Genomic DNA, 22,168 nt, shown 5'->3' with positions numbered 1-22,168 from the left:
CACACACGCTCACATCCACCCTCACAGACACACATGAACACGCACCAGCGGCCACACTCACACATACACTCGCACAACCAGACCACAAACGTGTCCTTCCGTACTCACACACACTCTCACATACACCCTCACACAAGGCACACACTGCCATACACAATATACACACACTCCCTCATCTACACCCACACCACTTGTGGTCACTCACACCATTACACACCTCATACACACACCCACATGGACACACATACATACGCCTTCCCAGACACACAGACACACCCCCCAAGCGATTACACACAACTGCCGCACGTACCCTCACACACAGACATGCACAAACTCACACTGTCACACACACTCACATCATCACACACACTCACATACACACACATTCACCCACACACTCTAACCGCCTCACACACCATCACACCCCTCACACCCCTGGAACACGCATCCTTCACCCTCCCCTCCCCAAGCTCAGCACTGGACACACACACACATCAAAACAACTTACTCATATACGTCCTGGTTTATAGCAATCGATACTTTCTCATAACCGTCTTGAGCATGAATTTGTACCCATTTATTATCCATGTTAATTAACATCTCTGTTCATCATTCTCGGAGTTATCCCTTGGCATCTCTCCGGCCCACAGGGATGTGAGTGCTGAGGGGACCATGCCTCCTATGTGTCCAGGCCCTGGCTGTGTTCCCTCGTGTCTTCTGAGCGGCCAGCCCAGGTGCCCAGTCAATACTGGGGAAGGAATGCACGGGCATGAGGTGGTGGGGAGGCCAGCTGGTCAGTCCCAAACCTAACACGACCTACAAGAATGTGCTCCTGAGCCTTTGGCTGGAAAGAGTTGCGGCCACCCCAGGCACTGGTTTTACGCAGGGCCCCATGCCACAGCTCTGCCCCTCCGTGGAGAGTGAGGTTATCATGGACCTCGGGGCCAGGAGACCTGGAATCTAGTTCCGGAGCCCTCCCTGTATGACCCTGCCGGCCCGTGTTCCCCATCTGTAGGGAGGCTGTGGGATCAGCCCTCTCGGAGATCCCGGATGTGCTAGCTGGGCCAGGCTGAGCCCACTCTCTGCAGAGGTGAGGTGCCTCAGTGGTGCCAGGTGGGCCCTGCAGCCTCCTTGCCTCCTGATGCATCATCCCCTCCAGCCACCTACCTGGCCCTCCAACCCTGCCCGCGCGTCTCCCAGGCGGACATTTCAAGCCTCACCATTGGCTTCCGGCCTGGTCCTAAACAGTTAAGGAGATAACCCTGTCTCCCAGGGCAACAGAATCCCAGCACTTAACATTTCCATCTGCAGAACAAGGGATTTTCCCACCTGAGAAATGCCTTTCCGGTCTCATGATGACTTCACCCTTGGAGGCTGAGAGCTCTTGGAGGACCAGCGGTGGCCCTGAGATCTTGGTCCATGAGGGAGAAGGCGCTTTGAGACTGTCTCCGTTGGCCATAAGAGTGAGGTCCCTACAGCTGCAGGGAATGCTGGTGAGAGCGCCTGCTCTATCAAATCCTCCGGCCTCCGGGTCTCAGAGCCGGGGGGACGCGTTCCATCCACACCTCCCTCTTCACCAGGCCTCAGTATCCTCACCTGTGGAATGGGATGGTAACGGGACTGGCTCACTGGGTCACTGTGGGTCACGAAGGTGATGCATGCAAAGGCCCTGGCTACAGCGATGCTCAGTGAGGAGGTCCTGCATCCGGCTCCTTCTGCTGACCTGGGAGGACTCTGGACTCACTGGGGCTGCGTGTTAAAACCCAGCTGGGTGAGGTCAGGTTGTTTCTTCCTCTGGTTTGCTGTGTGGCTTTGGGTTTTCACAGCCTTTCCGGGCCAACATGCTGGGAACTGAGGGACCTTGTCTTCCCATCGACAGCACTTGGCGCTCCCAAGTTGCCACACTGGGGGGTTCACCATCCCCGAGGAGGGGTGGCGGCTGTGCCTCCAGAGCCCTGCTCTTTCCCATTCACTGGTGACCTCAAGGCAGAGGAGGCTGGGGAGACTGAGGTCTGAGGGAGGGGGAGAGGTTTGGAGGGCCGTGCGAGTGTCCCCGTGGTGTTGGGCACGTCGCAAACAGATGTCCCCTTCCTTGGTTCTGCAGACGCCAGCGCTTCCCTCTCGTGTGGATGTATCACGGGCCTTCACATATGCTGAGACAGCCGTGGGTCTGTGCCCAACACCCACAGACTCCAGAAAATGCTGAGCAGGAGGAAGGGCTGCAGGAGGGCTGGAGGGGCTGAGAGCTGGGGGAGCAGCCGGAACCTTGGAGGGCCAGTGGGGAGCCGGGACAGGGGATGCTGGCGTGGGCCAAGCCCTTTCAGACCCTCCATCCGTCAGGGCTGGTCCCGGGTGGTCCCGTCCTCAGCTCAGAGCCTGGCAAAAAGATGCTGCCTGGGCCCTCCCTCTGCAGGACTGGCCCTCGAACTAGCCCAAGACAAAGTACTGCACAGGAGGTGACGTAGCAGAGGATGCAGCTCTGGGGCCGAGGGACAAGGGTTTTCTATTTTGCTCACCCCATGGGCACCCAAGTAGTCTTCTGGTGGGACTTACCGGACACAGGGCTTTCTAACGTCACTTCCATCCGGGCTCGGAGGGGCTGGCCCCCAGGCAAGGGCGGCGTGCCTGGAGGAGGAAATAAGTGGGCTTTGAACTTGGCCAGATCTGAGCGTGCATCCAGACTCCGGAAAGCCACTGTCACATGACCCCTGGGTCTCTCTGTCTGTCCAGCCCTCCTCCTGGGGTCAAGGAGGATAGCGGAGACAATACTCACTCAGCAGTGCAGACCACATAGTGGGTGCTTTACCATCATCATCACAAACCCAGGCCGACCAAGCCCAGGGCTGCAGGGTGTAACCTCACTTCCAACAGGCATCAAGGACTCCAGGAAATCCTCTCCGGCCTGGCCGCTTGGTGAGCAGGTTAGGGCTCTGGCCTCTGTTCTCGTCACGTCAGATGAGCAAGAAGTGCAGCTCAGCACATGTTCACGGAGCACTCATGTCCTTGTGGCCAGGACAGTGTCCCTGCCCTCAGGGGGCACCCCAGCCAGTGGGGTCTTCTCTGTTCCAGGCACTGGGGGTGATGGTGTGGGCAGATGAGATGGACGCCCCCAAAGTTATTAGCGTTAATAATTATGTGAAGGCTGAAGTGCGTCAAAGAGGGGCAGAACGCTTTGTGGAGGCCGTGAGTTCACAGCAGGGAGAGGACGCTGTGGGTTAGAGGCCAGGGAAAGCTTCTTCCTGGAAATGGAAATTTACATGGGGTCCTTCGGAGACCCGTGCTGTTCCTGTCTTCTGGCTGTAAGCAGACCATGAGGCCACCCCACCTTGGTCTCAGTCAGCAGGACTAGGAATAAACTACTTACCAGCTGACCTGGAAAGGGATGACCCCTCATTAGGCTGAGGGCCCATGGCAGTAAGCAGGGCGAGGGCAGGGGTGCAGCTGGCCAAGAGGCAGTGGCCACTTCAACAGGCCACTTCCTGCCTGTGGCCTGAACTGGTGCTGGTATAGATGGATCGTTTGGCTGGCTGACCACCCCTCAAAGAAAACACCTCAAAGTGGCCAGAACCCTCTGCTCCTCCAATCCCTGCCCTCGCTGCCACTCAAGATGCTCTGGCTTGGGAGTGGCGGGGGGCGGGGGGGTAGTTACCAGGTGTGGGTGGGGCTACTGGTTTGAAGATGCTTAGAGAGGTGAACAGCGATTCCCCCTCCCCTCCCCCATCCAGGGTCAAACCCCTTTGAACCTCTGTACACAGATCTCTGGGGTCTCAGCTGGGATACCCGCCTGGGGGAGGCCTTGGGCAGGTCTTGGGAATCTCCCAGCTTTGGAGTCCTGCTCTGTGAAATACACACCATAGGCCTCCTACCCAGGGGTGGTTGATGGTGGATGAAGTGATCAAGCTTGTACAGTGCTTATCACAGTTGGGGCCCGACGGGCCTGACCACCTGTCAGGGTGCCCAGAAGTCCAGCACAGAGCAAGAAACACGGGGACCTTTTTCCTAGAACTTCTCTCCCCACTCCCAAACTTCCCAGCCTTGGAGCCTCCCAGAGCCCTGCACTGTTTCCACCCAGCCGGGCCAGGAATGCCAGGGCAACGGCAACCCTTTCCCGCCTGCCCTGAGCCCCGGAAAGCCCGCTGAGTTCAAAGGGCACGAGGAGCAGCCCACCTGGACCCGAGACAGAAGCCGAACTACACTACCCAGAATTCCCGCGGCTAGCCGAAAAGGAAATGTCGTTTCTGCGAGGATAGGCTCAGCTGCCCCCCCCGCCGCAGCTGAAGAGAGAGAGAGAGAGAGAGAGAGACAGGGAGCGAGAGGGGGAAGAGGGGGAGAGGATTACCAAGGGGAGGCGGGCTGTGTGCGGGGAGCGAGGGTGGAGCGCAGGGCGGGCGGCGAGGAGGAGGCGGCGCCCGCCCGCCGCCGCCGCCGCCGCCGCCGCCTGCGGACCTGCATCCCCGCGGGGTAGGCGAGCGGGCGGCGGTCTTTGCGTGCGCTGCGCTCCGGCCGGCGGCTGCGGGCGGACACGGGGCCAGGCCGGCGCAGGGGCTGAGTTTCTGCAAAGTTTGACCTGGTTGCCTTTCCGATGCTGCACCAGAGCGAGGCAACGCGGGGCGCGCCAGGCGGCTGCGGCGCGGCGGCGGGGCTGAGCGGCTACAGCACGCTCACAATGATCATAAAATAAAGCAGGCGCGCGGGGTGGGGGCGAGAGAGCCCCGAGCCTCACCCCTCCGCCCCCGGCCACCCCCCAGCAGCCCCGAGCTAGGAGGACGTGGGGGCCGGGGGCGCCCACGCCGGCCCCAGACCCCAGTAGAGCTAAAGGACACTGCTTGGGGAAGGGGGGGGGCGCCCCGAGGACGTGCCCGCGGCGGGTTCAGGGCGTCCGGAGGGCGGCAGCCCGGGCACGCGGAGCGGGCCGAGGGGCAGGTGAGTCGGCGGCGCCCGGGTGGGGGTGTGCGCGCCAAAGTTCCCGGCAGCGGCGAGCGCGCCGGACGCGCGGGGATCGGGGGCCGCTTGGGGCTGGCGAGGGGGGCACAGAGGCGCCGGACGCGGCGGGGCTGGAGCATTGCGCCCTCCGGGAGTCGGGAGACCCCGGCCCGGGAAGGGGCGTGCGCCCGATCAGACCGGCCTGCGGGGTGGCACTGCGCCCCCCGGGGGCCGAAGGGACCCGTTCGGGGAAGGGGCGCCGGCGGCGAGGCGGTGGGGACAGTGCCAGGACCCGAAAGTTCACGAGGCCCACTGCAGTGCCAGCCAGTCGCCCCCCGCCCCACCCCGCCTCCGGGCCGGGAGGGGTCAGCGGAGATGTCACCGGCGGCGATTATTCGCTGGTGCGCGCGGTCTTGCGGCCGCCACTGACGGGGCGGGCGTGGGGGGGGCCGCCGCCTCCGGGCAGACCTCACAGAGCTGCGCTGTCAGCTCCGCAGCCCGCGCCCCGCGCACACGCGTCGCCGCCCCGCGCGCCCCCCGCAGCAAAGTTCGGCTCAACTTTGAGGCGGGCCTTGACGCCCTGTGCCTTCCACCTCCCACCAGGTCCTCGGCGGCCGCGGCGAACCAGGCGGCGGCCCGAGCGCAGCCCTGGGGCTCCGCACGGCGGCGGGCGGCGACAGCGACAGCGGCGAGGGGACGCGGCGTGCCCGCGAGTGGGCGCCGACGGGGATCCGCGCCGCGCTCCTCGGGGGCCCCGCGGGAGCCGGGCGCTCGACTCCTGGAAGCCACCGAGGGCGCCTGGACCTCGGCGGACTGAACAGAAACTGCTCTTCCATTGATTCGGCCGGACTGGGCGAGCGGCCGGGTGCGTGTGCCCCGAGCGCGTGCGGAAGGCAGAAGGGCAGGAAGTCGGTCTTCTGCAGCGAGGGTGGCGGCACCGCGCAGGCGACGGAGCCTTCCTTATTTATGTGCCTGCCGGCATTTGCCTTCTTCGCCCCAAGACTTCAGGGAGCGTCTCTGAGCTGCGTTCCCCGCGTGTGAGGCACGGAAGGAAGGGCTGGATGTCTGAACAACATGATTATCCATTAACCTCCAAACTTTTCTTTTTTTAACCCAAAGAATATCGGTGATTTTTGTCCACTGCTAGCAGAAGAAGAGAGAACCCAGGGCCCTTGAAATGCAGCAAAATCCTTATTTATAATCAGGCCCGAGGTAGTGATATGCAAACCCCCTCTACTCAGTGAATTTTCTATCCTATGGATATCAGTCTTGAGATTTGAGATTGGAGAGCTGTCCTGTCTGCACTGGGTCCGGCAGCCTCCATCCTTTCAATGCCCGATCTTCTCTGGGACTGCTGGTCTTCCCTGGAGATCAGAGCCGTACTGTGTGCCATGGGCTGTATTCAGAGCATCGGGGGCAAAGCCAGAGTCTTCCGGGAAGGCATCACGGTGATCGATGTCAAGGCCTCTATCGATCCCATCCCCACCAGCATCGATGAGTCCTCCAGCGTGGTGCTCCGCTACCGGACACCCCACTTCCGTGCCTCGGCCCAGGTGGTCATGCCGCCCATCCCCAAGAAGGAGACCTGGATAGTTGGCTGGATTCAGGCGTGCAGCCACATGGAGTTCTACAACCAGTATGGGGAGCAGGGCATGTGAGTACTGCTCAGGAGCAAGCTCCGGGGCGCCCCTGGGATGGGAGAGCTTGGGGCTCTGGGGGGTGAGCTCGGGGGGGTTAGAGAGGGGTCTCACCAGGGCCAGAGGGAAGTGTTAGGCAGACATGGAAGTGGCCTCTGATTCCTCCTTGGCCAGGTGACCTAGAGGGCTTGCCTGTTGATTCAGATTGGGGTCACGGCTCTAGGACCTTCCCTTCCACTGTCCCTGGCCCCCTGCGGTTCCCGTACCCCTCCCTGCAAGATGCCCAGAAAGCAGAGGGACGTTCCACCAGGTGCCTCTTTGGCAAAGCACGCATGCTGTCCCGGGTCACTAGAGAGGCTGCGGCTTGGCCTGGCTCAGACCTCCACCAGCACACGTGGCAGGTACTCAGGGAAGGAGAGCCGGGCCTCTGCAGTCTCCAGATTTAGGGTGCAGGGCTTTGTGTCGGACCTGAACTCGTCCCCTGGTGTTTTCAGAGGCACATCAGGACCTGGGGGAACACTGCTCTGTTCCGGGCGGAGTTTTGTTTGAGAGGGTTGTAGAAACCCGGTGTGCTTTTCAGCGCAGCGTTTCCTCTCTCCGCAGCAGAAGGCCACTTTATGTGCACAGCCAGCGTCTGTGTCCAGAAGGCTCCAGTGGGCCCCTAAGAGCTGAGAGGAGCCCTCAGACCTCTTCTGTCCAGCCCGGTCCCCAGAATGTCCCCAGGATAATGTAGCTCTCGGTGTGGCACCCTGAGACCCTGGCATGTTCTCTGATCCTAGAGATGGTCATCCTGAGTGTGGCAAGAGCAGCTGTAGACAGAGGGGGAAGTGACTTAACTTGAAGGGCCGCCTAAGACAGGGTGGTGACAATAGCTGTTTCTGAGCACGAGGACGCTTCTGAGAGCACCAGGCAGGCCCCGAGGGCAGCCCCCCAACTTGACCCCTGTGACTCCCACGGCTGGCCATGGACACTCGCCCACAGCCTGTCTCTCGGGGTCTCTACCCTGTGCTGCATCCCTCCCCGGTCCCGCAAGTGAGGAATGGAGTAGACTTTCCCCAGGACTTGGAACTCTTCACTGATTTAAGAATATCCTGGGCCACCTGAAATTAGAGAGGGTGGGGAGGGGACACCAAATCTTGTGGCTTCTCCACTTGATGACTGAAGTTGCAAGGGCAACAGGAGGATCATGGAAAAACTTAAAACTAGGTGTAACCATGACCGCGCCAGAGGTGCACATGGCGCATATCTGGACACTCATCGGCTCCCCTCTGGCCACCTGACGTCTACATCCAAGTCTCATTCTCCAAGTGGCTCTTAAACCAGGCTGGGGGCTGACTTTCCATCCCAAGAAGGGAAACATGATTCTTAGTTATTTGGTGAGGACCTTCCCTAAGAAGCCTTAAGCCCCAAACCTCCTCAGGCTTTGCAAGGCATCTGGGACAATTGGCAAGACACAAAGGTTTTCCTAGGGCTTTTAGGCTCCGCTTGTTTTCTTCCCTAGAAAGGGTAAGGAAGCCAGAGGGTCCTTCTGAACTTGGAAAGATGCAAGCTCCAAGAGGAAGAACGTTGGGGAAAGCTAAAGGGACTGAGTTCTGCAGAGATGGACGTGGCGTGTGGTGGGGAGGGAGCGGGCCTGGCTTGGAGCCTCAGCTTCCCCATCTGTGCACGGGGGTGGGAGGGTGGGGGATGTTTACAGAGTCTTCAAGGCCTTGTGCTCCCTTTGGTGGCTCTGAGTCTGTCCGAGCGCCATGGCTGGAGACAGGCGTGCATCAGGAGACCTGAGGTGACCTTTCTCTGTCTGTGCCAGTCCTTGGTTCCCGGTTAGAGGAACCCAGTGCACATCTAGACTGCAGTCAAGCAGACCTGGGCTTGAGTCCAGGCTCTGCCACTTTCCAGGGTGTGACCTGAGCCACTCTGACCCTCGGTTTCCTCGTCTGCAAATTGGGGCCAGTCATAGTTCTTGCACCAAGGCTTATTGAATTACGGGAGGTGACATTGGTCAAGCAGCCGGCACTCCGCCAAGCCCACGGTAAACACTTACTGCAAGTGACTGTCGTCCTTAACGGTGTTATTACTGTTCTGATTCTTCTATCGGATGGGAAGTGGGTGATGGGATATGAAAAGAGTTGAGAATCAGGGCCGAAACGACAGAATCTGGACAGATGTAAATTACTCTTTGTGTGGAATTTTCTCCCCAGCCCAGGTCTTCCTCTTTCACAGAGGGCCCACTCCCTGACTTTTAAGAATTTAATAGTAGTGTAAGTCATGGACGATTTGAGTTTTCAAGTGGTTGAAGGCCGTTTTCCTTGCGTTCCATGTGTTTCCTTTTGTTCCCTCCCCTTCTCGGGACACGCCTTCAGCGCAGGGACCCCTGTGTCCCGCATACCTCATTCTCCTGGGTCCACGGGACTCCCGGTTGGGATAGGACCAGCCCTGGAGAAAGGGCAGGGTTCGAGGCTCCCTGGAGGGGCAGGATGCACTGGTCGTTAATGGGCTCAGGCCCCGGGGTCAGAATTACGGCCCAGTACTGGCTCTGGGGCCTCGGCAGGTCACTCTTGGAGGTTCGCTTTTGCCATCTGTGAACAGGGTAAGAACCCCCCTTAGGCTGCTGGGAGGTTTCAGGGAGAGGACAGGTGGAGGTGAACTGTGGCTGAAATGCTGAGTTGGAAACTGCTCGATTGATTATTAATCAACAAAATTATATTAAGAAACTGAATTACCAAATAGCACGGTTCCTCCGGCCCATGGGTAGGCTCTGTATTCAACTGGCGCCCTCCGGAATAAGCCTGGACAGCTGCACCTGCTCGAATGGAAACGGAAGCATTTTGATGCGATGAAAATACCCTTCCCATCTCCCCTACCCCAAACCTCCTGTGGTAACTAAGCTGCTGCATATTTTTAAGACCCGTGATGTGAAAGCAAGTGAGGGGTGGTGAGCGCTGGGATGACCAGCGGCCTCAGGCCGCCCGGAACTGTCCCCTGACTTTGCCGGGACCAGGCTGTCCTGTGCACTGCAGGACGTTGGGCAGCGTCCCTGGTCTCTACCCACTCAATGCCAGCGGCCTCCCTCCCCCTGTCCTGACAACCGACACTGCCCCATGTCCCCGGGAGGGGTGCGAAGTCACCCCTGGTTGAGAACTACTGGGCTAGACCCAGACAATTTCAAGCCTTAAAACGAAACCCACACGGGCGCTGGGCTTTAATGGCCCGGGGAGGGAACGGCAATGTGGCAAAGGTTAGGTTAGGGCTTCTGTTCTTGCCAAATGGGCTTGCATTAAAAATATTAATTCCAAATACTGAAGCAAAACCCATAATACCCGCAAACATTATCCCTGCTTGAAATTAATCTCTAATCCAGGAGGAGAACCCTTTTGAATGTCGTGGGTTGGAAATATTTGCAGTGGAACAATGCCACATGCTACCCCAGTAATACCCCGACTTACAGATGAGAGCTAGAAGATGGTGAGTTTCTTGTGGCAGCTTGAGAGGATTCTATATGGTTTGGGGTCCAACCCACATAGCTTTCAGAGCCACCCCCCCAGAACGCTGTTGGATCCACCTGCCTCCACCACCCCATCCTCCACAATCCTCAAGCGCCACCTGTCAGCTGGCACAGTCTTCCGAGTGACAAGTCACAGTTTCTCCCCTGTGTGGGAGATGCTTCACATTATCCCTAGTTTGCCCTCCTCTGGAGCCCCCAGAGAATCTGGCCCACGGCCAAGGTCAAGGTTGGCTGTGGCTCAGGGTTCTGCCAAAGGTCAGGCTTGGGGTGAGGGGAGGAGAGCAGCTCGGGAGACGGGGTCTCTCTGGGTTGACAGTGCCACCCGCCTGTGCCCTCGTCCAGCCAGGCGTGGCTCCAGCTCCACCGTCCACGGGTGTGGCGAGCTTGGGCCAGGCTCTCAACCTTACTGAGCCTCACTGTTCCCTTCTATGAAATGGGGAGAATAGTCCCTCATCGCAGGGTTGTTTGAGGGATTAAATGAGATAGTATATGTGGTCGCTATCCATACCGTAACTAGTAATAATTCATCATCAATTACACAGTGCCTGGCAGAGAGTCAGCACGGAGATTGCCGTGTTGGAGTCATTACTGTTCTTTCTTCTCCTGGGTTGGGTTTCACATACCCGCCTACAGTATGAGAATCTCGGGTGACGAGACCTCTGAGGGTCTTTCCAGCCAGAACCTGCAGTGACATCTGCTGTCACAGGATCATGAGGCTGGTGGGAAAGGGCCGAGCAGGGGTGGAGGGGCCTGAGGCCTCTGGCCAGGGGATGCTGGAGCTGGGGTGTTGCTGTGTGGCTGCCCCAGCTCCCTGTTCACTCTCTGGTCTCCCAAGGACCCCACGAGGTCCTCATTTTATGATGAGGCCAGGGCCGCTGAGACCTGAGGCCACTTGCCCCCGGAGACTTGCTCTGCTCCAGTGGTCAGGAGCCGGGTCAGGAGGAATGGCCCTGGTGACCATGTGGCCTCTTCCTGCAGCCTGGGCCTGAGCCGGGGCCCGTGCAGAACAATTGAGGACGATGCTTCCTCTCTGCGAGCGGAAGGCAGCCTCCCCCATCTGCGGGGCCCTGGCGGAGGCAGGAGAGGGAAGTTCTCATTTCCAGGCTTTGGGGTGGGAGGAAGTTTGGGGGGACGGCCTGGCCCCAAAAGAACTCCCCCTGGACCGGCCCCGGCCAAGCGATCGCACCCACCCTCACCTTCTGAGGGCTGAAGACAAAAGCTGGCAGCTCCCAGAGACATGGGAGAAGGCTCCGACAGCACAGTGATCAGGGAAACGGCAAATGAAATACGGAGATGCTTTTTGTTTTTGCTGATCGGATCTGGGTAAAAATGAAAAAAATCAGTAATGCCTGCTGTGGGGCGGGGGGGGGGGGAGCAGACAGCCTCCCGTGCTGTTCCTGGGGGTACAATTTAGGCAGCTTCTGGAAGGTGAGCTTGGCCTTGTCCACTACAATGTCACGGACACACGCCCTTCAACTCTCTTGTCCTACTTTTAGAGTCTGTCTTAGAGAAACTGAGCCCCTGGCCTGGTGCCTGGAGTACGGCAGGCACACACAGAAATCTCCTGAGCAAGTGAATTAACGAATACGTGAATGCAGGAAGCAGGGCAGAAGGACGTATGTGTGGGGACAGAAACTCCAGCCCTGTCCATCACTGAAAAGAGCCATGAGCACCCCAAGTGTCCATCAGTAGGGGGTGAAACTATGGTCTGTCTCCAGGGCAGAACAGGATGAGGCTCTTACACATGGGGAGGAGGAGCTAGAGTTTCTATATCATATTATCATCGTTGCATTAAAAGAAGTTGTAAAATATGTAGGGTACGAATCCATCTTTGTTAAAAGCACTAAAAACGGGAACATTTACTGTGTGTATGTGCAGGGAGGTTGCTCTAGAAGGATGTTTATCAGGGTGTAATGTGGTGAGTAACCTCAGCGAGGGAGGCGGAAGCACGGAAGACAGGACTTTCGTTTCTCACTTTTTGTACTTCTCGATCGCTTGCTTTTTTTTTTTTTTTTTTTTAAAAACAAAAACACAGCTTTTACAACTAAAAACTAAAACGCTGTTGGCCCTTTCCCCCTCGTGTTAGGCCCTGGGAGTGTGGCCTGGGCGAAGAAGGGTAAGGTGGGAAGAAAAAGTGGTGTTTGTTGTTTGGGGGAACCCCAGGGGCAGGCGGGGAGGGGACACCTCCAGCTCCTCTCCCAGGAAAGGGGGGCCTGGTGACCTGTCTGGTGGGAAGGGGCCAGCCCAGTGGGCGGCCGCCCAGGGCAGGAGTCAGGAAACCAGGGTCCCAGTCTGGTTTGGAAGGGGGCTCTTGGGCCTCATTTCTCGTAAAATTGCAAAAATTTTACAAAATTGGAACTTTTTGCAAATTGTAAAAAAACAGTAAGCTCTGTAAAATTGGGGACCAGTTGAGAAAATCCCTAAGCGCCCATCTGGCCCCCATGAGGGCACCGAAACCAGCGCCGGGCAGAAGAACCTTGTGCCCTGGGCAGCCCTCTTGCCCTCGAGCCCCAAGTCGCCATCTGTAAATGTGTTTCTTAGAGTGCCCAACGGTGCCACTTGTGGGACGTGAAATAATATTTAGGAGAACTTGTTTCAGCTTAAGTGTGATTGTAATTTAAAGCCACATATTTATTCTAATGTGTATTAGAAAAAATATATATATACCCAATATATCCGACCTGTTATTTCAAAGGTGTTCCATAGGAAAAGCTAAATTTAGTTGAGTTTTTTAAAAAAGTGATTAATTTCAAGGAAAAAAATTAAGTGAATAATAGCACAGGAGATATGTAAACAGGACCAAAATGAGGAAAGAGATGTGAAGTTTGGGAACTCTGCTCTGAGACCAGGTGCTCTGTTGTCCGGAACTCAAAATGCAGTCAGAGGGCTGGGAGAGGCGAGGGCCCACGGGGGCACAAGGGTCCTCCCGTGCCTAGGAGAGAGCCCAGGCCCAGGCTCGCCACCCTGCCTGGCACAAAGCAGCTGGGAAAGGTGTGCTCCCAGGGCCACAGGAGGGGCAAGTCCCACCCATCCCCTTAGGGCCACACCTCTGGCCTCTGGGCATCCCTGGTTTCCTTCACCCTCTACAAGAGGCCTTCGAGCCGGGCCAGCTTCTGGCTGGTGGCTGGGTCTGGAGCCTCAGGGTGTCCCTCCCGAGCCCCCATGGGTGCCCTTCAGCACAGCCTCTACCTCTTCTCTGGCCTCCAGGGAAGGTCTTTTGTTAGCCCTCAGACATACACTCTAGGTCATGTTGCTCAGAGCTGTGTGTGTGTGTGTGTGTGTGTGTGTGTGTGTGTGTGTGTGTGTGTGTGTGTGTGTGTGTGTGTGTGTGTGTGTGTGTATTTCAGGTGAGGGTGTGTTGGAAGCCAGATGGGTAAGAACCTGTATGTGTGTGTCTACGTTTATGTGTGTGCATATGCGTGTATGCGTGTATGTGCTGGGTGAGGGGCCGTTGGAGGCCATGGGTAAGAGCTCGCTCAGGCTGTGGGTCCTGCCTGGTGGCTTCCCGGTTCTGTGACCCTGGGTCAGGCCTCTGATGTCCCCAAGTCTCCTCTACAAAACACCCTCAGTTGCAGCCCTGGGGTAACTGAGGAGAAGCCTGTGTGGATGTATGTACGCAGGGCGCCCAGCACGTCTGATGCGCTCAGGGAACGTGACCGCTGTCACCAGTGTTGCAGCGGGGATGACCTGTGCTGGGCGTGGCTCTCCCAGCCACAGCTGCTCCAGGTGAGAAAGTACACAAGCAGAGGCAGCTTTGGGCGCCCTAAACTCATCACTGGGACCCTTTTGTGGGGCTCAGGCCCTGAAGGGGAGACGGGGCAGGCTGCCCACCGCCACTGATCCAGGCCACCTGCCTCTATTGTGTCTGACTCTAGGCCGGGCACCAGGGTAGATTCCGGAGGCCTGGCCCCTGCTTCTTAGCCCCTGTGGTCTGTCTGGGAGTGAGGTCGTCAACAAAGGGTGGCATGATTATTAAATCACCCCCGTGCGTGTCCCAGGAAGCAGCAGGACAAAGATCGAATATGGGGGCACCAGGCCTCGTGTGAAAGGTCCTGGTGAGCTTCCCTGGGGGCTCCAGAGGTGAGCCGTGGGTACCACTGGCTAGGACAGGAGGGGGGGTGGGGGACGCTGCTCGTGGCCAAAGACGCTGAGTCGGGAGGGCACAGCCCATTAAAGGGATGGCTGGTGGGTCTGGAGCCTGGGGAGGGTGGGCGTGTGTGTGCGTGTGTGTGTGTGTGTGTGTGTGTGTGTGTGTGTGTGTGTGTGTGTTTGCACGCAAGACCCTTGGCTTCATCTGCATCTGGCTTTCAGGGCCTTGGGGAGTCATGGCAGGCTTAACAGGGTTGGAGGGAGGAACAGTGCCATCAGGTTTGTGTTTTTAAAGATCACTCAGGCTTCAGGAAGGAGAGCATGGCAGGCGGCAAGAGGAGGCTGGGAGAGGTGAGGGGTCGTGGCCAGGGCGAAGGCAGAGGAGAAGGGGGGGCAGTCTGGAGGCGAGAGGGAGTCAGGGATGGTGCTGGGCGCCCAGAGGGTGCAGGCCCCGCCGGCATCACTGTTGACCAGGTCAGCAGCTCTGCCTGTCCCTTTCACAGCATCGTGGCCAGCGTCAATGGCAGGCCCCTGCAAACATCTGTTGAGTGCATGGTGGGTGCGGCTGCAGAAGGAAAGGGCACTGAGGGGCGCTGGAGTCTGTTTCAGATGTGCTGCAAGGGGCCCCAGAAAGCCTGGACTTGCCTGCTGCCCTCTGGGATGAGGGTGGGAGTGTGACGGGGCCCACGGAAGCAGGCCAGTTTCCTGGGCGTGGGGACTGCACCGTCCCACTGGGCCCCGTGCTCAGAAGGGCCCCTTGCGTGGTTCCATGCTCTGCTGTCACCACGTTGCAATTCTTTATATTTGAACAAGGGGCCTCCTATTTTCACTTCACCCCCTGGTCCCACAAATTCTGTAGCCAGTGTTGCCCTGAAGACCAGCACAGGCCAGTGAGCAAAGGGGGAGGACACGGGGGAGACCAGGGCCTCCTGCTGGCCTGTAGGAGGCCTGGCACGACCTGCCCTGAGGTCTGGAGAGAAGGTGCTGGGGCAGAAATGGGCGTTTGCTCGTGTTCACAAAATGCCCCTCCTCCACCTAAATCTGCCGGTTGAGCATTAGTGTGCCGGGCACGGAGCTGGGAGCCTTGCCTACACCTTTCGTTGGCATGTGCACCTGGATTGTCCCTGCTGTGCAAACAAGAAGGCTCAGGGTGTGCAGGACCAGGGTCCAAACTCACCCCTCCACCCAGAAGGTGGAAAACTGAGGGTCTGCCTTGAAGCCCAAGGTCATTCCAGAACAAACAGGAAGTCTTAGAGGCAGGAACTCTATGGAATCATTCCTTTCAGAGCATGGATAATCTGAAAACATAAATGAGGTCAGAAGGCTTCAGGTCACATCAGGGCTGGCAAATCCATTAGTGTTAGAGGCAAGCCTCGCTCCAATGGTCTCCGGAAGTTTCCACGTATTGCTGTTTACTGTGTACCAGGTAGTATATATTGACGCATTTAATCATCTCAAAAACCTTGAAGGTGGGTGCGGTTATCCACAGTGAACCAATGTGGAGCTCAGAGATTTGTGACTAGTAGCCGGTGGGGAGACTGGACCCGGGCTGGTCCACGTTCCTCAGAAGCTGTGCCCTTAACCGTGCTCCCTCCACCACCTCGACGGGGAGACTGGACCACGGGGCCCAGAGCCAGCCCAGCTGGCTTGTGATGATTTGAAAACAGACGCCCTTGGCCCTGGTTCTGAGTAATACCCCACATGAGACACGGCTGTCTGCCAGCTCATGGGGACCGTCACCCGTCTGTGACTGAGCCAGCGCCTAGGCATTTGTGGGCTGGGAGGCGGAAAAGGAAACCTGAAGCTGGGGGTCAGAGGCTGAGAGAGAGAGGCCGTTCTGGTGGCGACCCCGCGTCCCACAACAAGCCAGCTCTTAGGAAGTGAAAGAGGGCGAAGTCAAGAGAAAAGGTCTTTTGGCAAGATGGCTTTCTGCCTTAAAAAAAAAAAAGAACACACAACACTTTTACAAGCAAGTGTAACCACTGTGAGAAGACAGAGTGGGTGCCTTCCACCACAGGAGGCTGGGCACGGGTGGGACACAGGCTTCTGAGAAATTCGGGACAGGGACCCTGACCCCCTTCTCTGGTCCATGGCGGCCACCCCCGGGGGCAGCCGAATCTGCAGGCTCCCGACTGTGACCTCCTCCTTGGTGTTTGATGAGCTCAGGGCCCCGGGCAGGAGATGGCCTACTAGGCAGGTGTTACCCTAATTTGTGAGCTTTTTAATGAAATAAACAGAAAAATTAGCAAACTCACATCCCTGATCATCCCTCCTGTAGTGGCCCCAAATTTGCTAACTGCTAACATTAAACAATGCATTTCAGTAGGGGAATGCATTTTTTACATTGTGATAAGATATACATAAAATTTACCATCTTAACCATTTTTAAGTTTGGTAGCATTAAGTACATCCACATTGTTGTGTGTCTATTTCCAGAACATTTTCATCTTCCCCAACTGAAACTCCGCACTCGTGAAACACTGTGACTCCCCCGTTTCCCTCTCCCAGCCCCAGGCAACCGCCATTCTAATTTCTGTCTCTATGAATTTGACTCTTCTAGGAACCTCATATATGTGGAATCATACAGTATTTGTCCTTTTGTGTCTGACTTATTTCACTTTGCATAATGTCTTCAAGGTTCATCCATGTTGTAGCAGGTGTCAGAATTTCCTTTTTAAGGATGAATAATATTCCATTGCGTGGATAGACCACTTGATCCATCATCCGTTGACGGACACTTCAGTTGTTTCTACCTTTTGGCTATTGTGAATAATGCTGCTATGAACAGGAATGCATTTTGTAAAGTAGTATATTCTGGAGAGCACCGCTGGTGTACACAGGTATGCGGAATTCTGGGGGCAAAGTGTCCTGCTTTGGTATGGCAGGTGCCCAGGCCTGATTGCTTAGCTAAATCAACTTGGGAAAAAGACACCCCCCTCCAGCTGCCGTTACTTTATCTGTCTGGTGGGGTGGATGTGATTGTTGATGAGTTTCTAAGGGGTGGGCTCCCCAGACGCTGCTGTGCCCCCAGCCATGTGTCCTCAGAGCAACTTAGGACAGTCCTCTTCTGTCAGAGAGTTATTATTATAGTAACAATAGTGACAGCAGGGCCTCCCTGGTGGTGCAGTCGTTAAGAATCCGCCTGCCAATGCAGGGGACACGGGTTCGAGCCCTGGTCCAGGAAGATCCCACATGCCGCGGAGCAACTAAGCCAGTGCGCCACAACTACTGAGCCTGCGCTCTAGAGCCTGTGAGCCACAACTACTGAGCCCGTGTGCCTAGAGCCCGTGCTCCACAACAAGAGAAGCCACCACAATGAGAAGCCCATGCGCCGCAACTAGAGAAAGCCCGTGCGCAGCAATGAAGACCCAACGCAGCCAAAAAAAAAAAAATTAAAAAAATAAATAAAAAAAAAAAAAGTTAAAAAAAAAAAAAGTGACAGCAATGGTGCTAGCAGGCACCAATCACTGGCATTTGTCTTATGCCCTGCCCTGGGCTGGCATGTTCCTGCCTGTGTCTTCCATGACCCCAGTTGGGATGTGGGTGATGAGTCTGGGGTCCAGGGAGGGCTGGGATTTTGCCCAGGGTCTCACACCAGTGAGAGGGTGGCTGAGACTTTCAGCAAGGCCAGTAGGTTTCCTGAGTCCGAGCTCTGGACAGCCTGGCTGCCTGCTTCCTCCCCAGGAAGGCTGAGCCCCCTGCAAGCAAGTCGGGCTGACCAAGTGCTGCTGGTTCTCAGACTGGCCCAAAGCTGCAAGTGCAGGTTCCCTGGCAGCTGCAGCAAGTCCAGGAGGCACTGATTGTAAAGCTGGCCCCGAGGCTGGGACCGAGAGCAGAGTTTTGAGACTGGTTGGTTAGGTTTTCTTGGTTCTACTGCTCCAAAGACAGGGGCCAACCAGGTGGGAGCCATTCTGGCTGAGCTGTGCTTCCTATTCTAGGCAGGCATGAGCAGAAACAAGGCGGGGGGAGGGTGGGCGGTGGGGAGAAGAGGGCACCGCCCACGGTGTTGGCCTTGCTGGGCGGAGGGCCAGGGAGCCCAGGCCCCCGCGTGGTGGAGGAGATGTGGAGGGGAGGGGCCAGAGCCTTGGCGAGGGCCCTGAGCGCTGGTTCCCATGCCCCTGGCCACCAAAGCTCGGGGGCAGGTGGGCGTTTGACCCCGGTCACACGCTGGTCAATGAGGGGCTCAAATCACTCCTAGATGTGCCGACCCCACGGCCACTGGGGGCCCCTAAAGCAAGAGAAAGGAACTCCCTGCCACCTGCACTCCTACCCAGGCCGCCCTGACGCGTTGTATGGCCAGGAGAGTAGCCTCACCCCAGCCTCTTGGGGCCGGTGGCCTCCGCCCTAACCAAGGCCACAGGGTTGCATGTGGCCGTCCCACCAGCCGCTGGGACATGGGACGGGGGGGCACAGCGCAGGTCAGGGCCCCCCATTACTGTGTGCTGCCCCCAGGCCCCTCCCTTGAGGGCAGGGGCAGCTAGGGCTTCCCAAAGCCCAGCCAGAATCCAGCCCTGTCTACAGTGGTTTCCGGGGGAGACCAATTTGAGATGATGCAAGAGAACAGGATGTGGCTTTTGAGGGGGGGCCATGCCTAGGGGAGCCCCAGTTCCCTGACATGATGTTGGGTGTCTGTTTACTGTCTGGCCCCCTGGGGAGGTAAGCCCCAGGGACAAGGGGATGCAGACGAGCCTGTGTGTGGCTGGCTGAGTAAACTGGCCTTCCCATCCTCAGGTCCAGCTGGGAGCTCCCGGACCTCCAGGACGGCAAGATTGAGGCCATCAGCGACTCGGATGGGGTGAACTACCCCTGGTACGGCAACACCACGGAGACCTGCACCATCGTGGGCCCCACCAAGAGAGACTCCAAGTTCATCATCAGCATGAATGACAACTTTTACCCCAGCGTCACGTGGGCCGTGCCCGTCAGCGAGAGCAACGTGGCCAAGCTGACCAACATCTACCGGGACCAGAGCTTCATCACGTGGCTGGTAGCCACCAACACCTCGACCAACGACATGATCATTTTGCAGACACTGCACTGGCGCATGCAGCTCAGCATCGAGGTGAACCCCAGCCGGCCCCTGGGCCAGCGCGCCCGGCTGCGGGAGCCCATTGCCCAGGACCAGCCCAAAATCCTGAGCAAGAATGAGCCCATCCCGCCCAGCGCCCTGGTCAAGCCCAATGCCAACGACGCTCAGGTCCTCATGTGGCGGCCCAAGTACGGGCAGGCGCTGGTGGTGATCCCGCCCAAGCACCGGTGACAGCCAGGGCGCCCGCGAGGTGACACCCAAGTAACAACACCACGCAAACAACCCGCACGGACTCTGCAGTCGTTCAGCAAAATACAACCTTTCTACCTTCTCCAGCGGGCGGATCTCACTGTGCGAACGCCCGCGGATGGCCCCCCCCCGCCCTCCTGGGACCTGCTTCCCTGGGGGAGGGGGGAGACCGAGGCGGGACCGACCACTCCACGTGCGCCCTCAGTGTCACCTTGGGTCTCCTTTCCTCTCCTCGCAATTTCCGTCATTCACTTGCAACAGACTCCCTGAAACAACTGCTTTTTCCGTTCCTTTTTTTTTTTTTTTTTTTTTTAACGCCTCTTTACGAGGCTCAGGGGTGGGACGAGGGGCAGCTGGTGATGAGCCTGGTGGCATGGCACCGGGGCTGATCCGCGGCGGCCCCTCCCGGGGCAGCTCCCCCTCGTCCTCCGTCACGCGGCCTTATGTAGACTTGCTTTGCCAAACTTTTGCCTTAAGCTGATTTTAAAGGAAAAAACCGGAAACAAAGAGAGCAGGATGTCTTTTCTGCTGGACTTTGCATCTTCCGCCAGAGGTGAGGGAGGAGGGGGTTGGGCTACAGATTTAGATCTAAAACCGGCTGCTCATTCTTCCGTTTTAGCTGAGCCGAAACCACAGGCAGATTCTGCCCCCAAAGTCCCTTCTCTCCACCCCAGGTAGAACCCTTACCCTACTCCGTGCCTGCAGAGACAAGCTGTGAGCTCGGGCTCAGGGTAGATCTTCCAGGGGCTTCTCTCTCCTCTCTCCTCTGCAGCCGGAACTTGCCTTGGGTGGGCCTAGGAGGAGAGAGGGAGGGTCCCGTGAGTTATAGGTTGAGCCCAGGGAATTCCCACCGTCTCGGTCCTCAGCGCCCATCGCCAGCTGGCTCTGTCGGCACATCTCAGTGGGCAGCTTTTCTGTTTCCATGCACACTGTCCCAAACGCCTGGAGGGCCAGCCACCTTACCCAGCTGTAGTTCAAAGGTAAGAAGGCCTGCCCTTGCCGCCCAGCACCTTCTCGGGGACGCCCCTCCCAGGCTCTCCGGGGGGGCGCCTGCAGACAGGCTCCAAGCACCACGGTGCTGCAGGTGAGGGCACCCACAGATGGGCATACCTGGACCTGGTAAGGCTGGGGAGGCGGGAGGCAAGAGGCAGAACCCCTGCTGCCAGTCCTTACAGAAGCGAGCCAGCGCCCACGGCCAGGGTGATGAAGTGAGCCTGGGGTTGAGGCTGGTCCTTGAGGTCACCCTCCGTCGGGTCCTGGGCCCTCTGGAGCCCCAGGACCTGGTCCTGAGTGTCGCCAAGCTTTTTTAGCCATGTCTGCCTTGAAGGCTGCTTGCAGGAGCTGAGGGGACACCCTGCTGAGGCCCCCTTCCTCCAAGCTTGACAAACCCACAGCTACATCGCCTGGGTTCCTCATTCAGACCGATAATAATCAAGCTCAGAAAACTGTCAGATGAGAAGAATAATCCATTTCTGCTGCAGATGAGCTGTTTGTAGGAGTCCCAGTGACAGCGTGGGTGGGCGGGGTTCACTAAGTCCATGCTCTGCTCCTCTATCCACGGGATATTGTATTTATTCAAGGGGTGCTTAACGTCCAGCCATCTCCCGAGCCTGCTCCTGATGGGAGGCGTGCAGCTCTCCTGGAACCTCTGGACGGGAAACAGCTTTGTGTGGCCGGCTGCCGGCCTGGTGCTTGGGGAACCCCTGTCAGGACTGGGACCTTCCCCCTGGAAAGTGCCAGTTCCCCTTGGTGTGTTCGGAGGGAGGCCTGCCACCCAGAGAGGCCATAGCCTCAAGTGAGGGGGATGATGGGTCCCAGCTCCCCCTCTGGGGACAGGCTGCAGAGGGGTCAGGGTGGCAGTGGCCGGCTGCCGCGGACGGGACCTGGCCTCCTGATGGCACGGCCCTTCTCTGCACTCAGGTCTTTCTTGCACTACAAAGGAGAAAGGGCCCTGGGCGAGGGGTCAGGGACCGGAGTGCTGGTTCTGGGCTGGGTCATCGCTAAGGCGCTCTTACTAGGGTAGGGGTGGGAGTAGGAACCAACAGTAAGTGGTGGTCCTGAGCTGTCTGGGGGCAGAGTCCCCCAAGCCCACGCTTCCTGAGTGTGAGCAGGCCCTGGGCAGGGGCCTACGGCTGGGCCCACTTGGAGGAGCACTGCTGCTCGGCCCCGCCCCTCACTGCCCGGCCCCTTGCTCTCTGCCCCTCCTGGCCTTTCTGAAGACAGGGCTGGGAGGACCCTGGGGAGGCTGCAGGTCCCGCTAAGGAAGCTCGGCTCAGCTTGGGTCTGCTCCCTCGGCTTCTCATGTCAGGAACGCAGAGCCCAGGCTTCTCACCTGGGTCCCCGATCCCTTTGGTGTCCCCTCCCCGGCGTGGACACATTCCTCCAGCAATAAGGACCGTCTGGGGTCGTGGAGAGTACTGTGAAAACAGACCAATGCACTCACCAGGAGGCACAAGACTCTTGAAGAAAATGTAAAATGAACCTTTTTAAAACAACAACAAATATGCACAAAGAGAAATAAAATGTAATTTTAAAGCAGGCCTGGCTAGGATCTGGATGTTTCTGAAGTGGCGGTTCATTTGGGGGTTGACGGCTCTGGATCTCTGGCCTGGGGAGTGAATGTATCTGGGGGTATATGGCTGGAGCCTGGGGGTTCTGGTGCCAAGGGCCTTGGAGGAGCCCAGGAGGAGGTGGGCCTCTTCGCGGATGGCATCTTCTGCTCTCCACAGCCCTGGGACC

The 22,168-nt window shown here is 57.9% G+C and overlaps 1 protein-coding gene and 1 long non-coding RNA gene across 2 annotated transcripts; one reads left to right on the top strand and one right to left on the bottom strand.

Moving 5' to 3' along the window:
- Positions 1 to 983: 983 nt before the first annotated feature.
- On the bottom strand, positions 984 to 11,337 carry LOC118897465. The gene is made up of 4 exons (XR_005020437.1): positions 11,259 to 11,337; positions 9,281 to 9,360; positions 2,554 to 2,625; positions 984 to 1,749 (listed from the first exon to the last, which is right to left on the bottom strand). It is a non-coding gene; the product is annotated as an uncharacterized LOC118897465 (long non-coding RNA).
- Positions 4,445 to 21,965, top strand: FAM78A (family with sequence similarity 78 member A). Its single transcript, XM_036856717.1, has 3 exons — positions 4,445 to 4,923; positions 5,527 to 6,577; positions 18,883 to 21,965. Exons 2-3 carry the CDS (start codon positions 6,255 to 6,257, stop codon positions 19,409 to 19,411), a joined length of 852 nt encoding a protein of 283 aa, XP_036712612.1. The 5' UTR covers positions 4,445 to 4,923; positions 5,527 to 6,254; the 3' UTR covers positions 19,412 to 21,965.
- Positions 21,966 to 22,168: the final 203 nt, after the last annotated feature.

Source organism: Balaenoptera musculus, chromosome 6, assembly GCF_009873245.2.
Source record: "Balaenoptera musculus isolate JJ_BM4_2016_0621 chromosome 6, mBalMus1.pri.v3, whole genome shotgun sequence".
NCBI lineage: Eukaryota > Metazoa > Chordata > Mammalia > Artiodactyla > Balaenopteridae > Balaenoptera > Balaenoptera musculus.
Note: the sequence above shows the minus strand (reverse complement) of the source record. Positions and strands in the feature narration are given on the sequence as shown.